The 22488-nt window shown below is 43.2% G+C and overlaps 1 protein-coding gene across 1 annotated transcript in view; it reads right to left on the reverse strand.

Annotated features, from left to right (window-relative positions):
* LOC126413267 (dipeptidase 1-like) overlaps positions 1-22488 on the reverse strand; it is a 218110-nt gene that overhangs the window by 45139 nt on the left and 150483 nt on the right. The window contains exons 5-6 of the mRNA XM_050083169.1: positions 17283-17352; positions 11457-11633 (exon numbers count right to left, since the gene is read on the reverse strand). Coding sequence (XP_049939126.1) covers positions 11457-11633; positions 17283-17352 — 247 coding nt within the window. The remainder of the gene's footprint in view (positions 1-11456; positions 11634-17282; positions 17353-22488) is intronic.

A 22488-nucleotide genomic window follows, 5' to 3' on the forward strand; every position in this document is an offset into this window, starting at 1 on the left:
AAATTGTACCACATTTGTTAAACTGTATCCATGACACGTCGTTGGATCGAGCGCCGGGCGAAATACATGTGAAGAAGGTCGTCAGACCTCATGCTAACAGTGTTCTATGACAGTCCAGGTTACCCCAGTTATGAAATATTTTTGCAAGGTGGTGTTCCATAAGCGTAACACGTTTAACGAAAGACACTTATATATAGTATCAATGGCTTTCGAAACTAACTAGTTTCTTCCTATATTGACTATCTTACGGTAATGGAGAAAAAGGCGTTTTATAGTATTAATTTCCGGTTTATCAAATGCACTTGCCTTAATATTTGCTGAAAGAGGCAAACATCAGTATTAAAGTTATACATCACTAACGCACTTTTAATAACCAGATACATCAGTATTCATGCCTCGTGATGACTGGGTGTTGTGTGATGTCCTGAGGTTAGTTAGGTTTAAGTAGTTCTAGGTTCTAGGGGACTGATGACCATAGATGTTAAGTCCCACAGTGCTCAGAGCCATTTGAACCATTTTTGAACATCAGTATTCCCACTGGAAAGCCGGTATACACATTGCTCGTACAGGTCTTGCAAGAGGTGTATATGCTTGTTTTCAGTGGGAGTAAAGATGTATCTAATTACCAAAAGTGTGTCACAGACGTATAAATATTGATGGCTGCCTACTTAAGCCATTACTAATACAATTATGTTTAGCAAATAAAGCTGTCCAGGAAAATACGTAACGCAACTTTTGGCAGGCAACTGGAATGCCGACGATGTAAGTTGTGTTGCCCGTCATAAGGTACATGACGTATTCTTTGGGCCACTTTTATTTTGTCCACCATGTACATAAGAAAAGAACAGTCACTTGTAATTGCTACTTGTATTAAATTAAGTAATATAAAATCCATCTCCATTAGTCGTACTCTTTGAATCAGTAATCTAATGTCTCTTGGGGAACTTTACAACTAGATTTGGGAAGACTATGACTCGCGATTGTCATCTACTGTCTGGGGTCCACTCGCGCCCAACTTTTATAACGCATTCAATACTACTGCTCTGCGGTTCGATGCGGCACAAGCACTACTACGTCTCCATTACTCGTTATCCAGTCGATGAGTGGAAACAGTGTGTAGATGGGATTTGAACTTCACTACTTGTCTTTTGCGATCCAGCAAAGAAAGCTGTACGTACGAACATAAGAAGCTGTTCGGCAGAAGAGAAGCTGTAGATTAGGCCGTAGGGCGTACTGAATTGATTCTATCATATTCTGTGCCTTCGAATACTCTGGTTCAAATTTGTGTCGGAATGAACTTTCAATCCCAATCAAACACTGACAACAGTAAATTTTGCATTTACAAGCGAACGTGCGATCACGTCCATTCTTGTGGAAGATGAAAATCTGAGATCCCCGCTAGAGTTTAATCAGAACATATGTGAATTATGACTCGTCTCTTGAACGATCTTCTAGTATATACACAGGAATTAAAAAAAGAGGTGTTCGTCACCTAAAAGAATATGGCTGCTCACTCTAAACAGTCAATGAGCGCCATATGACGAAGCTAAATAACTAGAAATAAATGTAGTAATTAACATTCAAAATGTGATTTACACCGAAGCGTCAAAGAAACTTGTATAGGCATGCGTATTCATATACAGAGACACGTAAACAGACAGAATACGGCGCTGTGGTCGGCAACGCCTATGTAAGACAAGTGTCTGACGGAGTTGTTACATGGGTTGCTGCTGATACAATGGCAGGTTATCAAGATTTAAGTGAGTCTGAATGTGGTGTTATAGTCGGCGCATGAGCGATTCGACGCAGCATCTCCGAGGTAGCGATGTAGTGGGGATTCTCCCGTACGACCATTTCACGAGTGTACCGTGGTTATCAATAATCCGATAAAACATCAATCTCCGATATTGTTGCGACCGGAAAAAGATCCTACAAGAACGGGAACAACGACGAGTGAAGAGAATCGATCAACGTGACAGAAGTGCAACCCTCCGAAAATTGTTGTAGATTTCAATGCCCGGCTATAAACAAGTATCAGCGAGAGAAAGATTCAACGGAACATCATCAATATGGGCTTTCGGAACCGAAGGCCCACTCGTGTACCCTTTATGACTCCGCAACACAAAGCTTTACGCCTATCCTGGGCCCGTCAACACCGACACTGGACTGCTGATGAGTGGAAACTTGTTGCCTGGTCGGATGAGTCTCATTTCGAATTGTATCGAGTGGATGGAAGTGTACGGGTATGAATCAATTTAACCCTGCATGTCAGCAGGGGACTGTTCAAGCTGGTGGATAGTCTGTAATGGTGTGGGGCGTGCCCAGTTGGTGTGATATGTGACCTCTGATACGTCTAGATCACCTGCATCCATTCATGTCCATTGTGCATTCCGACAGAACTGGGCAATTCCAGCAGGACAATGCGAGGCCTCGCACGTCGAAAATTACTACAGAGTGGCTCCAGGAATACTCTTCCGAGTTTAAATAGTTCCGCTGGCCACAAAACATCCCAGAAACGAACATTATTTAGCACATCTGCGATGCCTTGCAACGTGCTGTTCGGATGAGATCACAGCCCCCTCGTATTCTTACGGATTTATGTTCAAATGTACGTGAAATCTTATAGGACTTAACTGCTAAGGTCATCAGTCCGTCAGCTTACACACTACTTAACGTAAATTATCCTAAGGAGAAACACACACACCCATGCCCGAGGGAGGACTCGAACCTCCGCCGGGACCAGCCTCAAAGTCCGTGACACCGATTTATGGATAGCCCTTCAGGATTCTTTGTGTCAGTTTCCTCCAGCACTACTGTGGACGTTAGAGAAGTGCATGCCACATCTTTTGCGTCAGTCCTGCGTACTCGCGGGGCCGTACACGATTTTAGGGAGGTGTGCCAGTTTATTTGGCTATTTAGTGTATTAAAATATGGCATTACAGCACGTATGTGGCGCACTGCTGTTAAAAGGAGATAGGGTTGAATCCTGTCGACAACGCGTTGATTACAGACAGTGTGGCGCTATTGCTCAGTCGTCAGTGTGAAGGAAGTAGGCTGAAGTGAGTAGGGCGTGAGTAAAGACGACGTCGCTTAGTCACGACAGAAAGGTAACGCCTTATACCGGTGTCCGGCACTGGCAGCTGAACTTCATGTCTAGTGTTGTTGCAATGTTGCAGCGATGGTATTAACGTGCAGCTGTATGCGTTCGCAATACTTGCACGAGCCTATCGAAAAATGTGATTCAGGCCAATGAGTTCTAGACGAGCTTGCGCTTTCGCTCCCCCACTGGAAAAAAAAAACACTCTCAAAATCAGCTAGTATGTAGAGTCGTACCACAGCAATCTTTAGCAGTTTTTGTTTGTTCATTGCGTGTTGATTCTCAGTGAAGTAGTCTATTACTCAATTGGAGATAAGGTAGGAAGAATAAAACAAGAATCACAGAACACGTAAATAAAAATGGACGGTAAGGTAAATCAAGATTACCCTAACAGCATTAGGAAATAGCTTCTCTCTAATTTCAGTTTCAATATTCGACCTCAGGGATCCATACTTTGACAATGATTAAAAATGGTCTTATTCATTTCAAATTACTCCTGTTACCCTGGACTGAATAGAAGATTGAGTCTTTACGCCTATTTAAAGCTTGCGGTCAGGTGCTTTGAGACGCAGACGTAGTAGCCTATCATAGCCCTTCGGCCATATCCTGTATACACGTCTGCCCACAACGGATTTACTTTGTCAGTGACTCAAACGGAATAACGCCTGACTCTTTGAGAGCTTCGGTGGACCCCTTTGCGGCCGCTTTCGTTTGGTCTTTGCTTCTATTTGTTTAGTGTCGCCCTTTGATCGTGCAGTGGGCTTTCTGCGGTCTTTGTGTGCCCGGGTGTTCTGTAAGAGCCAGAGTTAACGCCAGTCCTGACTTTACTTTGTTGTTACTTTCTGCAAATCTGAAGCAGCGTGACTTTTGCCGTAACGCAGGACATTTTCAAAATACGCTGTCTGACGTCAAAAGTGAAGCACTCCCTAGTGGTGAATGAAACGGAATGAAACTTCACAGGTTCTGAGGGTGTGTGAAGTTATTTCAGTGATTACAATGTCGAGTCAAGTTTACAAAGAACTTGGCAGTATGGATCCACGTACTGTATCAGTGTGATGTTGCACCATCGCTTTGAGGACGCAGCCACTGATTCTCTTGAGGAAGGTGTTAAAAAGCCGTTGTTTTTATTATAAGGGAAGCTGGCCCACAACTGTTGTATCCTGGAAACTGGCAGTGGGGCGGAAATGATGTCTCACTTACTCCCATACATATTCTGTAGGCGACAGATTTTGGGATCTTGTTGGAAATGGAGAGGGATATGCAAAATAGTTTATTAAAAGTATTTATATTCAAAATGCAAATACTTATTTATTTATTTCAAATGTTGATGAAAAAAGGTTTCAAAAAAGAGAATTCAAATACAAAGTGCAAAATACATTGCTGTTCAAAATTAAAGCAACAATTGGAATTTTGCAAGTTTGCGTTTGTTTTACCACAAAACAGTATAAACACTTGATGGTAAAGTAGAAACAAGGTAGAGAATACAGAACGTAAACAACTGCAACATGCATAGCGGTAGACAAAAAAGTTTTCCTTTTTTCCAGTTTAACGGATTTGCGCACACATTATGATTGCTGGTCAATATGCTCAGTACGGGGTGTGCCCAACTCTGGCAGCAATACGGGCATGAAAACGACGGGGCATTCTGTGAATGATACCATCAGTCTCAATTGAGGTAATAACACCCGTTCCCCCTGAGGAGCTGCTCGCAAGTTTTGGAGAGTGGTTGGTGGATGGTGACGCGATGCAAACCGTCACCCTAATGCATCCCAGACAGGATTGAAAAAGGGAGAGGGAGCAGGCCACGCCACGGGTGCAATATCTTCCAAGTAAACATTAATCACCTGTACTCTATGAAATCGAGCATTATCGTCCATCAATTCGGTGTCTGGGTCCACAGCACATCTCAAAAACTGCACATGAGGTCCCAAGATTTCGTTACGATACGTGACAGCTGTTAAACCTTGGCTATTCGCCCGTATAATTTTGTGAAGAGGTGTTCGTGTGGTTAACGCAATCCCTACCCATACCATTAATGGTTCTCTTCGATATAGATCTCTTGACACAGTGTTTGGGTCCCGAAACCGAGTTCCAAGTTCCCTCCGGATTCGAATTCGTCGAGAACCACTCTCCAGACCATATCGGGGCTTCTCTCTGTGAAGTCACGTCAGAGGTACAAATACAGCATGTCTCCGACAATAAAGGCTACTCTGCCGAAGCCTTCTGTATACCGTTCGCCTCGATACAGCACTTGCAGTGGATGCTGCGCGGTCAGATGCCAATTGCCGTGCAGTCCTAAAGCGGCACCATCGTGCCCTTACAGCCAAATAACGGTTATCTATTTCTCACAGGTGCTCGGCTCTGCCCTGGTCTTCGGAATACAGTTTCGGTCTCTATAAACTGTCACCACAACCGAGAAGCAACAGAACGATTCACATTAAGCCATCGGGCCATATCAGTTTGCGGTTGTTCTGCTTTCATTCTTCCTATGGCCCTCCACCGCATAGAGAGTCTGATAGGCGTCTCCTCTGTGACATACTGGACTGTCTATGACTGTGTACACAGCGGTTGAGGACGTGGGACTACCCGGCAAACACTACCCTGTTTGATACGTTCCCTGACGTCATCGATGGCATGGTTGTCCGTTGACCGGAATGTCACCTTCCGTGCAGAACTGGATCTTAAGGATATGTGTTGACAGTTTGTAAGATTATATCTTGAATTAGACACAGAACGTGAAAATAGCGGTTTGTTGTTTTAGTTTTGGACACCAGTATACGTATTTTCAAAACGCCTCTATTCAAATGAAGTACCTTTTGCTAGGAGACATTTTACACGCCATTTATTTCACACCAACCATTATTCAAATGTTTCCTCTTTCACGTTCCGGCTGTGCGGCCTCATTTTAATTCCACAAAAGGAAAATTGTCGTTCAACAGCAGCAGAACTTGGGAAACGAGTATTACATTTAAGGAAATTTTTTTGACAGTTGGATATCTATTGAAGGTACGTAAAGTACTGTCTTCATCTTTTAAATATTTAAGTGTTTCCAGGTATATTGTAGTGACACTGCCTACAAAAGAATCAATGTACTCGACAAACTTATAATAAGATTCAACTTTTCCTTTTTTTATAAAGGCTGAATGTGTCGTACGATCTGGGTCAAACTATAGATTTTGAGTATCGATCTCAAAAGAAGAACCGAATATTAAATTGGGTCAAATATGAGGAGCAGAAAGAATGACTAACGAGGAAGTAACATCAAGACGAAGGACTGATGCGGTGTTGACAAATTTGAAAGAAGATCGGTTAGCTGGTATGTATACCTGTTGAGTGTGCCAGAATAGTTAAAATTCCCTGTCTCAGTTTGTTTTATTCTCATTCAAGTTCATATGCTCAGCACAATTTCTCCTTGTGTATGGGTGTACGAGGGGTAGATGTGAAGCTTTAATTAGCGATCTGACAACATGTATTTATCTAATTAAAATTTTGTTTTTTTGCCGGTTCATATATGCAGTCGTATCACACACTGAAATCCCCGCACCAAAGTACCGCAGCACGCCGCTGGAGGGCCAGTGCGGAATGGCACAGCACATGGATAAAGTGGAGTATCGCACGATAACACATTTTTTGTATTTTTAGGGGAGCAACGATGCAACAATCCATTCTGAGCCTATGGAAGTGAACAGGAAGTATGGACCATAACATCATGAAGTAGTGGTTAGGTGGCGTAGGCACTTCCACTATGGTCAAACAAGTCTGAGTGACAAAGAACGGAGACGAATAATAAGAAGAATGGGACCCCTTTAAAACAAATTTTCTTCTGAACGATTCTTGCATTGCTTATCAGACTGTGTGACCCATAACTACTCTAAATGATAGTACGCACATAATACTGAATGACGAACGGCAGAGTTTGCTACTAATTTTTCTAGTCATTATGAAAGCATCTCAGGAATTTAAAAAACCTCCAGCAGCATGCAGTGCAACAAGAAAAATAATTTTTTCTCCAGCATACATGTCGTGTAATGATCACAATAGTGACATTATTTAATATTTGATCCATGAAGAGTTGTACACATGACTGTCGTCTTGTATAACTTTGCAAATTTAATAGGTGGGATATAGAATGAAAAAGAGGAAGTGATATTTCTGGTACACTGTGTAACCACAGTGTGTAAGGGGTTGCTCATGTTTAACAAACAGAATGCAAAACACTGTGGTGAATGATTCAGATAATGTCAGAAAGGCTAAAACTTTTATTGACTTGGGGAAAAAAAAATAAAATCACAAAGGAAGTCCCTCAGGGTTTAATGTTGGGTCCGCTCTTGTTCCTTATAAATGTGAGTGGCCATCCACTTGACATTCAACAAGCAAAACTGAAACTTTTTGCAGGTGATACTAGTATTATAATCAATCCCATTAGAGGGAAAGCAGCAGAAGAGTTGGTAAATAACATTTACCAAAGAGTTATTAAATTGTTCTCTGGCAAAGGACTCTCCCTAACTTTTGGAAGAACACACTATATTCAGTTCTGTACAACAAACAGGGCCATATCAATAAATGATGCAGCACATGAGCAGGAGTGAGTAAGTCATGTAGAATGCTCCAAATTTTTGGTTGTACATACTGATGGAAAATTGAAGTGGAAGAAGCATATTACTGAGCTTCTCAAACAATTTCAGTTACTTTTGCTGCTTGTATAATTGCTGATATCAAACTCCTAACATATTTTCCAAATTTACTTTCAATACAGGATTACAAAATAATTTTGTGGGGTAACTCATCACTTAGAGGGAATACATAGATTTCACAAAAGCGAGCAGTAAGATTAAAACGTGGTATTCACTCACGGAGCTAGGCGTTTTAACTGCACTCTCACAATACATATATTCGCTCGTTAAATTTGTCATAAATAATCCATCACAATACTGATGTCCACGCCTGCAACACCAGAGGAGAAAGTACCCTTATCAATCTTTGTTAAAACTGGCAATGGCTCAGAAAGGAGTTCAACTTGCAGGAACAAAAATTTTTGAGCGATTGCCCAAGAAAATATCTGACAGCTAGCGGAGCAAGTTTTAAATCTAATTTCAAATCATTTCCCCTGAAGAACTTCTATTCCACTGATTAATTTCTACTCCACATGTAGAAGCCAGTAATGAAGATGTGATTGTTAAGTAGAACTAAAAATAATGATATGTTAAAACTAATCATGTGTGCATGTCTTGTAAGCTGATTCTTTCCGGATCATTTCCATAAAAGAATCGTTAAAACGATCTACGGAAAATGTAACTAACTAACTAAGCAGGAAAGAGTATAAGATATACTTTATCATGGAAACTAGACTCATGTTCAGAAAAAAAAAAACCTTGAACGACTCGAGATAGCACGTCCATATTCACAGAACATGGACATCAGTATGTTCTACAGAAACGATTAGCATTTGAACCACGTCGGCCCGCGGGTGCAAGGTCAACATCAATATCGAGGTGCAACATTACCTACCGCCAAGACGTTCCTGTGGCTCTCGCTGTCGCTGTAAATCGAAGGTAACGGATCAGTGTGACTGGAAGACGCAGTCGTGCGGCTGAGGAAGAAGGTTCGCGACGGCGAGAGGCAGCTGACAGCAGAGCTCTAGGCAGCAATTCAACAAGTCACGCGCGAGGGGAAGAAAACCCAAAAGCACAAAGTACACCGCTAGCATGTTCGCATGCCGGCAGCAAGGAGTCATCGACAAACCGCGCCAGGACAGATCATCAAGACAGGAAACACCATGACACACCCAGCAAGGAACAGGAGGCAAGGCTGTAACAAGCTAGAACTCCACCATCCTCGGGCCAAGAATAAGGCCCGTCAGTACAGCGTCGACGTCAGCGTCAGCGTGACTTGAGCAGGCGTGCAAGAAGCCTCGCAGGCGCATGCGCGAACCATACCATCAAATCAGTGAGTTTGAAAGAAGGCGTATTACTGACATGAGAGAATGTGATACATCCATCTGGGAAACTGCTGCTCGTGTGGGACGAAGTGTTCCGGCAGTGCGACGGGTGTGTGCAGAATGGCTCACAGAAGGCCTCAGAACAACACGAGATAGGTCAGGTCACACCACCCATACCACCACTCGCGAAGGTCGACACCTCATCCGAATGGCATTTCAGGACAAATCTGCGTCCTCCTCGGCTCTGTCGCAACAGTGTAACAGTGCAAAACATCGTGCACTCTCTGGGGTAGAAGCCGTCGCCGTTCATTACGGCATATGTTACAAGCGCGTCGTCCGCTCCTCTGCCTACCTTTGACGAAAGTGCAGAAAGACGATGAACGGCAATGGCGTATGGAACGACATCGCTGGGGGCAGGAATGACATCATATAGTGTTTTCGGACGAACCCACTTTATGTTTGTTTGAAAATGATGGTCGCATTATGGTTCACCGCAGACAGGAGAGTGGCGTCATTGACACAAGACATACAGCACCAAATCAAGACCTTATGGTGTGGAATGGTACTGGCTACAAGTATAACTCACAATTGGTATGTGTTCAGGGCACTGTGACCACCGTGACCTACGTGAATGGCATCCAGCGACCCATAGCCATACCCCTTATACACAACGTCCCAGACGCCATTTTTCAGCATTACAGTGCACGAGTACATGTTGCTATACGAACGTGTGACTTCTTGGTGTCAGAGGATGTCAGCCTTTTGCTCTGGATCGCCAAGCACCAGACTTGTCGCCAATCGAAAATGCGTGGGATATGGTGAAACGACGGGTACAGCACTGTGACTCACAAGGGGAGGCCGCCAATTGTGAAATTCAGATTCGATTCATACTGCGCATAATAAAAGCTCATGGCCAGAGGTGTAATGTGGCAAAGCACCAAGATGCACTTCTCAGCCGTTGTCGAGAAAATCGACAGTTAAAAGAAACCGTTGCGGTGAAATACTCTCTACGATTAATAATTTTCTACAGCGTCGTGGCGCAGCGGTAAGCGCTCGGGTTCGTAATCTGAAGGTCACCGGATCGAATCTCGCGCCGTGCAACCCTTTTTTTTTAATTATTAGTTTTTTGTAATTCAAATATATATATATATATATATATATATATATATATATATATATATATATATATGAATTGCTTATGCATGTTGGTGAAGGCGGATCGCTCTCCAATTGTACCGCCTCCATTTTTCCGTTTTTTTTTAACAGGGTGTACCAAAGCTCTCCTGTCCGCACTGATTTTCGACAATGTTATAAGTTGCGCTAGGGACCGCATCTACCTTCTTTCGAAGTTAGCAGGATACTACGCTGTTATGCGGCGGCTCTTTTCGGCCCATTCAACATCTGTCCTTCAAGTGTAACGAGCGAGTAACGGAGTTTATATTTCATACCTGCCACAGCAAATTTGTGTTCGTGGGGTTTCTATTCTAATTCGAACGTTTGACTTACGCTATACGTATTCGTTTCGGAATATCGTTTCTACGTCTTCCGTTAACTATTCGTGGTTAACATTATGAAAACAATTAATAACATTTGTGAAATACAACTTTGTTTGCGGAAAACATAATGATGTTCGAAGTCGCCAGTTTTTCCACGACAAACGACTTTCAACAACTTATTATATGCATAATTGTTGCAACTGATTGCTGGGAATTATATATATATATATATATATATATATATATATATATATATATATATATGAATTACAAAAAACAAATACTAAAAAAAAAAAAAAGTTTGCATGGCGCGAGATTCGAACCGGCGACCTCCGGATTACGAACCCGAGCGCTTACCGCTGCACCACAACGCTGTAGAAAATCATTAATCGTAGAGAGTATTTCACCGCAATGGTTTCTTTTAACTGTCGATTTTCTCGACAACGGCTGAGAAGTGCATCTTGGTGCTTTGCCACATTACACCTCTGGCCATTTATTATGCGCAGTATGAATCGAATCTGAATTTCACAATTGGCGGCCTCCCCTTATCAGTGCCTACCACCACAGATGAATTTTGGAACCAGATGAACGTAGCACGAATGGCTCTACCACACGATGCCACTCGCGCCTTATACGCGTCGATGCTATCACGTGTCGAATCATCATGGTCCATGGCTAACGCTGTGCCTACTAGGCAACGTGACGCATGCTGAACTGAGGTGACTGCAATGCTAATCATTTCTACAGAACATACCAATGCACGTGGCCTGTGAATGTGAACGTCCTATATCCAATCCGTCAAGGTACCTCTGCAAGAAGAATGCAACAAACACTAAAAAGAAAGAGAAATATGAAGCAAAACTTGGTGCAAATTTGTAAGAGAGTGAGGAGTTGGTAGTGGAGTTAGTACGAGGTGGGCACTCACCAGCAGTCTGAGCACGTGGTCGGGCACGTTGCGCGAGCTGTTGCAGAGCGCATGCGCGGCCGAGTGCGAGAAGATGACGGGCGCGCGGCTGGTCCGCAGCGCGTCCAACATGGTGGGCACCGACGCGTGCGACACGTCCACCATGACGCCCAGGCGGTTCATCTCGCGCACCACCAGCTGCAGCACGAGGTGCCTGCACAAGTCTGACAGAAAACAGCTAACACATTTGTCAGAGAGTATCCAGGAAAATATTTTCGTTCATTTACCACTGTCACTTCCTCCCTTTCCTACTACACTCAGCTCTGCAAAACTTGGGGACGAGGTAGATAAAGTAACATATCATATTAGTTACTCAGTGGACGTGAATGAAAGTGTGACAGCATGCTGCCATGGGTCTCCCAGTCGTGCACGTAAAGCTAGACGTCACATGATGTAACCGCAGCGAGACAATAGCACCAAATGGGGCTGGCCCCGCAACACGAGGCAGCTGAAGGAACGCAAAAAGGCAGTGTTTATCAATCAGAGAGCAGTGACAGTGAGCTGCGGTGGTGTTCTTTGCAAAATGGCCTGGACACAACATTTGGATGGCTTCACAAGAGGAAGAATCATCGAGAAATTGGAAGGAGGACAAAATGGGAAGATTGTAGCCGACGTGTTTGGTTTTGCTCACAGGATTCTTTCACGTGCAGGGGAGCATTTGAAACCACCGTTACCGTTACCTGAAGGAGAGAAAGTAAACCATGGCCAGCTACATTAACAGATGGCCGCTATGTTATACCATGGGCAACAAGACACCAGCGTCAAATGGCGAGTGCAGTTGCAACCACATTTAACGATGTACAAGGCCCGCAATGTCACCCTCCACAATGGAATGGCGGCTGTATAGCGGTCGTCTCTTGACCGACGATCAGTACGTTGTGTTCCGTTGACACCCACACATTGGCCTATCCGATACGCCGTATCGCATATTCTGCTCGGATGAGAAGCTCTCCTGAGTAGCTATTCTGGACGTTCATATTTCGAGAGGTGGGAACACGCAATGCGTAATGTTGCCCGAGTGTTCTCACTTCCATATCCTTTGAGACGGTACACACACAGGTCAACGCTGCTGTGACGCTCTACTCCTTCCCCACGTGCTTCTTTTCAGGGGTGTATTCGACCCTGACTTCACTTTCATGGCTGATAATCCGCGACTGCGTCGATAACAGCAAGTGGAGGAGCTGCAAACACCCCACCAACAATGTGACCAGCGTGGCAGCACGTTGCAGTTTACCATTGCACATCCTATTAAGAACCAAGTCCCACCTTTTTAATGTCTAGGTGATCTTCACAAATCATCGCGACTTCAGTGAAATTACTGTCTTTGATTAACAGTGACATTTCTTTTCGTCTCATTGCGAACTACTTTCGGTTACCTCATGTATCTTACAATACTCTACTGTAGCAGTTCTTTCTATGTATGGTCCAAGTTTAATCGAGCTATGTTTCTTGACTGCGACACATTATGTGAGCGTTACTTTCGTCCTTACGTTTTGCACACCAGTGTAGCTACGAACTGTGATCCCTCGAATTTCACCTCCGTGTTCCTTTCGTGACACTGTGAGTCACAATGCCTCTCAAGCAGCATATTCCCCTGCAGCTACTCCAGCTATACAAGCATACCCTTGACGCTTTCGTACTTACTAATTAAACCTTCGACGAGACTCGCTGCTCTTCTTTGTATCGTCTCTAGTTCCCTTACCAATTCTACCTGTTAGAGGACCCTGGCCGAGAGTCATACTTAAGTATCGGTGGCACGAGGGTTTTGTTAGTGGCATCCTTTTTTGGGTGGACTACAGTTCCAGAGGTTTCTTATATTGAATCTCAGTCTTGCATATGCATTTCCTGTGATTGCTCTCGGGTCATCACTCCGCTTTCAGTTGTTCCGCACAATAACACCAAATATTTAATACGTGTGACATCTTCCTGAGATTGTTCAGCAGTCACGTAACTGCAAAAGTAACAAAATAACAGACCTTTCCACATATCTACGTGCATTACGTTGCATGTGTTTACGTTCAGAATCAACTGCCAATGCATGCACTGAGCGTCGAGCTTTTTCTGCATTCCGCTACTATTTTGCAACGTTCTCTGGTGTCCACATACAGTCTCATGGCGCTTTTGACGTTATAAACCAAGTCTTCTCTCTCTCTCTCTCTCTCTCTCTCTCTCTCTCTCTCACACACACACACACACACACACACACACAAATACACACACAGACACTCACTTTTCAGGGTTTCTCTCCTAAGAGTCGTCAGGCACATTTTCTCTGGTGTCTCGTCAGATACTTGCAATATAGTTTTTGCGATATCTAGGCGTAGTCAGTCCAAGCAAATAATGCTCATCTCGTGTTTCATGCGACGCCTGATATCGACGATAAACGTCCGTTTGTTTCCCGTTATAAACAAAATGAATTTAAACCGGAGTTTTTGTGCCCTTTGGGTAGAGCAGTCACAGATTAGTCTAGTGCAATATTCGTTTCGTTGATATGTATTAACACGGACAGTAAAACGCGGGAAATAACCTGGGAGCACTCTATTAACCCGGCAGGTAAATTTCCGCCTTAAAAATCGTTTTGCTTGCAACGGGATTCAAACTTCCGCTTTCCGTCGACGTTGAGAGTCGAATGAACGACCTGATGACCGATATTTATTTGGGCTGACTCCAGCTGCGTACTGCTAAAGCTAAATCCAAAATATATGTCTTACCGCAAGAGAAAATGCGTTCAAGACTTAGGACAGACACGTTACTTAGGCGATATATAGGGTGTTCCAAAAATACTTTCACAAATTCTGCGGACATGTTCCTTGCACCAAACAATAACAGAAGTTCATTAGACATGTTTCTGAAAATCCTTCGTTTTCGAGTTCTTCATGAAAGTTGACGTTTAACGGCTTTCCATGTACAACGCAACAATTTCACTTATCTATGTCGTCATGTGTTCATTGAATCTCAGGTGGCCTTGTGTTGCTGGGGAGACTTATTTACACTCCTCACCCCTCTGTCTTCAAAGTGTCCATTGGGTACATGTACCAGGTGAAAATGCTCATTTCCTACATGGCAGTGTATTCACTTTGGGAGCAGGTAGACATGGGACGATAGCAGTCGTCCCGCTACAGTGCAGGCTAGATGTCAGCTTCAGTTTCACGTGAGGGCTGGTATTGTAGGTGACTATGTGGTATGGCCATGCGTTTGCCCAGCATGTCTTACAGGTGCTGTCTACAGCAATTTTATTCAGAATATTCCACAACAGCAACTAGAAGAAGTGCCTCTGCGAATAAGAGGACACATGTCGTCTGTGCATGATGGAGCTGCAGCGCATTTCAGCCTGTTCGAGATACACCGACTGGTATCCACCATGACAGATGGATAGGGAGAGGAGGACCAGTTCTGCGATCTGCTCGTTCTCCGACATCAGTCCTTTGGATCAATATGTCTGGGGGTACTTTACATAACTGGTATATGCACCAGACTACCACAATATAGAAACTGCTCATCGGCATGTCATAGAAACTTGCGTAACCGTTCGAAATCACCAGAGAATGTTTCAAAGGCTACGACATTTCCTGACAATAAAAGTTCATCTATGTTTAGAACTAACTGGAGACACGTCTCGAGCATTTATTGTGGGTTTATGTGTTGATGAGCGCCAATAACCTATAAACTAACACTAATAACTCGAAAAACAAAGGACTTTCGTACATTTGTTTATATAGACTTTTTTCTTGTTTTGGTATGAGGTGTTTTTGAAACATCTTGTATTTATACATTAATGTTTTAGCACAACAGAGCGAGCAACGGCTTGTCAATAAATTATTTAGCATTGTTTCCTATTAGTACTTTGTGCTTTTTCTGAGACGCTTCCTGGGAACAGCTACTACAGAAACAGATCTGCCTTGCGTTGTGCTATTGATCAGGCCAAGGTGAGGCAATGTTGCTAAAATATTGAGTAAAAGCAATTGATAAAGAGCTATATAATATGATTTAAATATAGGTTTTCAAAATGTTTAATGTTAAAATCAGCTCTACAGATACCAACCGATGAGTACGTGATGGCTATTTGATATCTTACTGACACTTTTGAGATGGAGCACGCAACACAGAATGCTCACTGCGTGTGTGTGTGTGTGTGTAGCTTGCTGACATATTTTTAACTTTGGGAAAGGTCGAATCATTAGAACGAGGGACATAGGAGCATCGTGTAAGTAGAGGTCCATCCAGGGAGACTACGAGATGGAAAGGTTATGATTATTCTCCTGGCTCCGACGAGTAGGAGCATGGCAACAGGTGAAATCCGGGCAGAGGCTGTAAGCAGAGAGTCACTACTATCCACCAGGAGAAGATTGCTGGAAGCTGGGTTGAGATATAAGAGTTGCTACGCGTTCTTCGCTGTCGACATCACTGAACAGATAACAGAGGCTTGCATAGAGTAGAGCCAGCGCCAACGGCGACATTGACTCTTCAAGGTGTTCAGCAATCAGACCCGACTCTGTTCATGGCAGTCCAGTAGACGACGAAATGTTTTTAACTGGTCACAGGAAGCAGCGATTCTAGAGTCCCATGCCTCTCCAACTCCTGGATCATGGCCTACGGACTATCGGATTTGGCAGGAAGACTCATTTCGTAATTATTGAAGGGGAGCCGAATGGTCACGAATATGGAAAGATGGTGTAAACCATTATCACAGCCTCTACACCCAGAGTTCCATATGGCATATTCTAGTAGGATGATGGGAAATCCCATACTGCAGATCACACCACAAGTGCATTGATGAATGTACGGGTCCTTCACTGTCCTGGCCCGTATTCTGATTTGTTAACAATAGATCATGTAAGATATGCGAAGGGCAGACGTACGCATTCACACTATCGTCCAGCCAGTAATATTGATGAACAGACACAGGTTGTTTCTCAGAAACGATACCAAGTTCCCCAAGTTGACGTTCCTGAGCTGTTTGCTTCCTTATGATAGTGAATGCAAGAGTATATTTATGCACGTGCTGGTCACATCTCATGCTGATTTCAAAGATTGACATCAGTTCTGAATGGAATGAAAGTTCAGTCATTTAATACGCGTTATGTGATTATAACCGGCACAAAGTTTGAAAAAAAAAAAAATGGGCTGGGGATTCATGGAGTAACATTTTCTGTTTTTGTCAGTATTTGTATTATTTAGCAAGGCAAAAAGTGTTTCACCCTTTTCCTGTTGAGAACACTATTAGTCAACTGCAGGTTGCCTCGTCCTCTAGCTTGTGGCACTTGCTCAGAGCTCGCTGATTGAACAATAATGATTTATTATTTAATACTTATTAAACGTTTAATGGCAAATTAAACTGTCACCTGTTGTTAGTTATACAGAAAGCGTTCACTAATATTGTTGTTTTAAGGGTTTTATCTTTCTTTCAACGGTTAGAATTTTATTTTGTGATTGGAATTTCTGCATTAAGCCATTTTCAAGCATTATATTTTGAAACCTAGATGTATCTTAGCTCTAACGTAAACATATATGTAAAAACCTTAGGTCTGAAAGTGGCTTAATCGCAAAGTAGAATTCTACATCTGAAAGTAAGGTGGCATCCTTTAAAAAAATTATAGAAACTGTGGAACCATACTGCAAGAAAATAATTCACTAATATTGTGACACAGACATAAAGTGACATTTTCATAAGCAGATTGTATATGAACGGTACTGCAGGAAGTGATATCAGGCAGGAGACGATTCTGCTGAAGAATAAATTAGTTACTGGAATATTACGTGTAAAATTTCAGCATGGCGTTAACTTACCTTCCCAAAGCTCGAGAGGCCTCCCAGGATTGGTATCCTCCCAGGCTCGTCAACTGTGGAGCAGTCTGCCCTAACAAAGAGTCGGAATTACTTCTGGGCCCAGAAGTTACCATCTACACAATGCAGAATAAGAAAAATTATGATTTCACATACACTGGGCATACCGCCTAATGAGAGCACAACTGTAAAGAAAACTGTTTCTTTTTCTTTGGTTCTCTTCAACCTCATACTATATAAATCACTAGGTAATCCGTTTAAAAAATTAAAGAAATTAAATACGGCGAAGAGTAAAATACTAAATTACAAACTCAAACTAATTTTTATATACAGCTAATGGGCACTAGTGTATGTTAGTTGTAGCTTGTCTAAAGGAAGTGTGAAGCAGTTGTGAATTTTGTGAGTAGGCAGACGGCATCTACTACTCTTGCATTGAATGTTTAGCTTACCTGTGGTATGCGCACTGTAAGACCTTCAGTACACACACCATCAGATTATTTGACTTGTCGCTCTAACGAAGTAGGCGAGTGTCAGCAATATGTCTCGTGGTCTTATCGTGGCGTGTTTATCTTCTGACGTTAGGTCAGATGATAGAAATGCCACTTGCACACTTAGAGTAGCAGATTGACAGTGACCAACTTTAAACAGAACTTGATTAATTTTCACACACATTTATTAAAATAAGAACAAACATCAAAATTAATTAACTTGGTTCTGGATGCTATTTACAATTGACAATCTGAAGTTCCTTTGGTATTGGTACATTCTCACATACATCTCTGATACTTGTCAAAAGTGTCTACACATTTATCTTCATGGCAATGAACAGGAATATGGTAATCTTATTAGGTGCAGACTGAAGCTTGACTATAGACTGGTACAGACAAATGTAGAACTCGTACAGACTGTTGCAGACAAATGCAGACTGATTAATTGGAGGTCTGTACACTCATTATAATACCCCATGTGTTTTCAGGTATCACCGCGCAAGTGAGCAGAAAAGGTTCTACGTTAGCAGCAATCTCATTGGCTGCATTACATATCAATACCGCGGATTGGCGAAGCAGAATTTGGTCCGTCTCTATGGCAGCGCCATCTCGTAGCGTGGAGACGGACGAGCGCTGCGCCTGCGCTGTTGTGCTTAGTGGGGCGCGCTCTAGTGGGAAAGTTGTGTACGCGCTGACTATGCGGAACTATGTACACATCATTATCTAAACCAGCAATTGTGGTTTTCTCTCATTGCTAGTTTTTCCTTATGAAATGGTTGATACCCGATTTTTAAATTTAGTGGCTCATTTATACTCCCGTGCACCCGGATGGTCTTGCTAATGAGGGTCACACGTTGGTAGACGCCGCACCACATCGAGCCTCGGAGTGGCAGGACAGCACAGCACTGACCAGTCTGCAGTGCTGCCGGAAGTGGCGACGTCGATTTGAGCCAGCATTGGAGGTCGCTCTGGACATGGGCTCACAAGTCGTAGGTAGGCACTGGGGCCTTGAATGGCGTCAGAGTGACTGGACCAAGAAACTGCCACGAATGCAGTTATGCAGTTGGAAATACTCAACTGAACTGACCACATCATCTGCAAGGTGGCTTTGGGGTCACTATGAGGAAGCGATTGACAATTTTGTATAGATCGCCATCTTTATACGGATTGTTTGCGTAAGAGCATGCAAAAATATAACAGGGCATAGAGACTGCTCCACTGAGCAATTTGAGGCAGGGAACCTGGGGTCGGAGAAGCCAGCTTAAGAAGATATGGAAGTAAATTTATCTACCGCTTTATCTTGCATTACAGTTTTCCAGCATATTTACAACTAACATGCATACAAGTCTGTATGTACCGTGCTGTTTATTTACATGTACATTGTCTATTTCCTTCAAGGAAACAAGGAGAACGAGCCCGTTTACTAGGAAGTGTGAATGGCCACCTGTACTTGAGGTTCATGCAAAGACTTCTACCTGAGTTGTTGGACCACGCACCCTGGTCTGTTCGTGGGAGGATGTGGATACAACACGACGGTGCATCGCCTAACTTCAGTGTGGATGTCCTCAACCACCTCAATGCTGTTATCTCCTCAGGCCTGCGACGTCACGTGGCATCACTCCCCTCGATTATTTGCACTGGGGCTATCTAAAGTCACCTGCTTACGAGACCCCAGTGCATACGGAGATGGAATTAGCTGCCAGAATTGTAGCTGCCTGTGATGTGATTCGAGACCGCAAGGGTTTATTTGTCAGGGAGCGTCAGACTCTTGTTCTCTGATGTCGTCCTTGCGTTGAAGCCTTCAGTTTCAGCACATTTTGTAACATACACTACAAATGGTAAGTTAATTGTGTCAGTGATGGTACTTGCTGTTAACTGTAACCAATTTAAATATAAAGTACTCAGTAATGTGATTTTATTCCTATTACCTCCTTAAGCTCGCTTCTCCGACTCCAGGTTCCCTACCTCAAATTGTTCAGTGGACCATCCTCTACGCCCTGTCAAATTTTTGCATGCTCTTACGGAAACACCCTGTACATGTGCCATAACTGCAGTTGGTGCATATTTCCTGTTTTGACCGACCGATATAGAGAGCAGTGTTGTGCGTGTACATCGATGAGGTTGGCTTGGTATTGTTTGTTGTTGCGAAGAAGCACGGCGAGGTTGTGATGAATATCATCGGGCGTATTTGCACAGTATGGCCATGGTGCTATCTGAATGTGCCGTTATTGTTTTGAATATGAACACACAGTGAGGCAGTAGCTATGTATTAGGCCGGCAGGGGTGGCCGAGCTGTTCTAGGCGACAGAGTCTGGAAAGTCGCGACCGCTACGGTCGCAGGTTCGAATCCTGCCTCGGGCATGGATGTGTATGAAGTCCTTAGGTTACTTAGGTTTAAGTAGGTCTATGTTCTAGGGGCTGATGACCTCAGAAGTTAAGTCCCATAGTGCTCAGAGCCATTTTTGAGCTATGTATTAGCGATTAGTCGTTGTACCTGCTGCTTGTTACTGCATTTGCTTGACGCTTTTATAGTACGTTATATATGCTTATACATTGTGTTGTCCTGTCGTCCGTCGAGGATGTGAGGGTGATGGTAATAGTTGACTGTAGATCATTCTAATGAGGCATTAAACGAATTGGTGTTGTATTTCGGTATTGTCTTGTGAAGTCATTTGTGGGCAGAAGTAAAATGTAATAAGGATGAGTTTCTACTTTATACTGTTATTGCCTATTCTGGAGATCAGATTATTTTATTACTGAGAGGTCAGTAATTTTTGTGCTTTTTCTTGTTTGTGATTTGATATCTGAAGTTAATTATTGCAAGAGGTTGAGAGCAAGGGTTCGCTATATTCGTATATGATCTGGTACTGTAAAATTTCTTGTAATGAGAATAAAACAAACACTGATTAAAATCCCACCCCCATCAAAACAACGCTCCCACCACCCAAAATCAATTTAAAAACTAAAAATTGTGAAGTTTTTTTCACCTGGTCTTTGTAATTAAAGACCAGCTACTCACGTAGATCGAGAGTGAGCTGTAATTACCGTGCGGCAGCGAAACTTAATAAATATGCTAATGAGTTAATGCAGAACCGATTTAAGTTGAAAAAAAATGATTCAAATTTTGGTCGCCAAATGAAAATCTGGTGCTGTGAATGCAAGAGGGATGTAAAGAAATGTTCCCATATGTAATCGATTAGGAACAGAACGTGGACAGGAAAGGCCAAACTACAAGAAAGGCGTGATGTTGGGTTTATTATTAACCACCGCTTACACAATTTGTTCAATATGAGCGCGGTGACGTCGACGAGGCGCTACATCCGTAAGACGACGTCATCAACCTTTGCTCGCAGCAGCTCCGGTGGGATCTGACAAACGTGTTCCTATACACTGGCCTTCAGATCCAGTAGAGACCGAACGCGTCCTTCGTTCTTTTAGACATCCCTTGAACCAAAAGTCACATGGATGCAGATCAGCTGTCTTGCAAGCCACGCGTCTGGAAAACCTCTGGAGATAACACGTTCGTGGAAGGTTGCACTGGACGAGCGACCTGAGGTGTTGTCCCATGTTGCGTAAAAACAGTGATTTCCACACAGCTGCGCTCTTCCAAAACAGGAATCACATGCTGTAGAAGATGGTCTCCATGAAATGTGTACGTGAAGTTACACCTGACAGCCCTCGCCGGTATATTCTCTTCAAAGAAGTACATACTGAGGATAAAGATGCTTCTGAATCCATATCACACACTCACAAAAGGCGAGTGCAATGGCTCTTCGTGTTCAACATGCTGTTTGGCAGTACCCCGAATCCGGCTGTTTTGTGTATTCACTGTACGTCATACTGCAAAATCTGCCTCATCACTACATAGAATATAGCCTGGCCTCATATCATCGACGTCGATCCGTCCCAGAAACCGAAAACTCAGAACGTTGCAGCGGATCATGCGGTTTCAGTTGCTGCACTGTCTGCATCTAGCACAGGTACCAGTGTAGTACAGAATGCAAAACTTCCAGCAGTGTTGACCATGGGATGGACAACTCTCTCGACACTGCACGAGCACTGACACTGCGTGCGGTATGTGCTGCACGTCTAGTTACAGCAACAGCAGTCTCGTTAATAACTTCCACGCCTTCCTCTTCCAGGTGCCAGAACCAATTCTAGAATATCTTCTTTAAATCATCTAATGACATGGTACCTCTCCTCAGATCTGTCAATCGGCGATACTCTCTCAGTGCAGCACTTTAATTGCTGCCAATTCACATAAAATAGTTTCACTAACAGCGAACATCTTTGATAGCCGTACTGTTCGCTCGCGTTATGGCATGTAAAATGACAGCGTTGATGTCATACCTTTATACAAATAATGTACAGCGCCAGATTTTCAGTTGGTGGCAACAATTTTCAGCAGGAAGCGGTATTACATTAACGCATTAGCATATCTACCAAGTTTCGGTGCCATACGATAATTACTGACAACACTGCACCTCTGTGAATAGATGCACTTCAATTGCAACCACCCGGAATTTGCTATTTATGAGTTCCAGGCTATGTACCACCAGTTAGCTGGAGCCTTTAGTTCATTCAATCAGTACGCAGATACGTACCATCTTAAGTGGGCTTCTTGGCTTGGTTTATCAAAGTGCTGCACACATTCTTTTGGCGAATCATTATACAGGGTGTTACAAAAAGATACGGCCAAACTTTCAGGAAACATTCCTCAC

The sequence above is a fragment of the Schistocerca serialis genome, chromosome 7 (assembly GCF_023864345.2).
Source record: "Schistocerca serialis cubense isolate TAMUIC-IGC-003099 chromosome 7, iqSchSeri2.2, whole genome shotgun sequence".
Lineage (NCBI taxonomy): Eukaryota > Metazoa > Arthropoda > Insecta > Orthoptera > Acrididae > Schistocerca > Schistocerca serialis.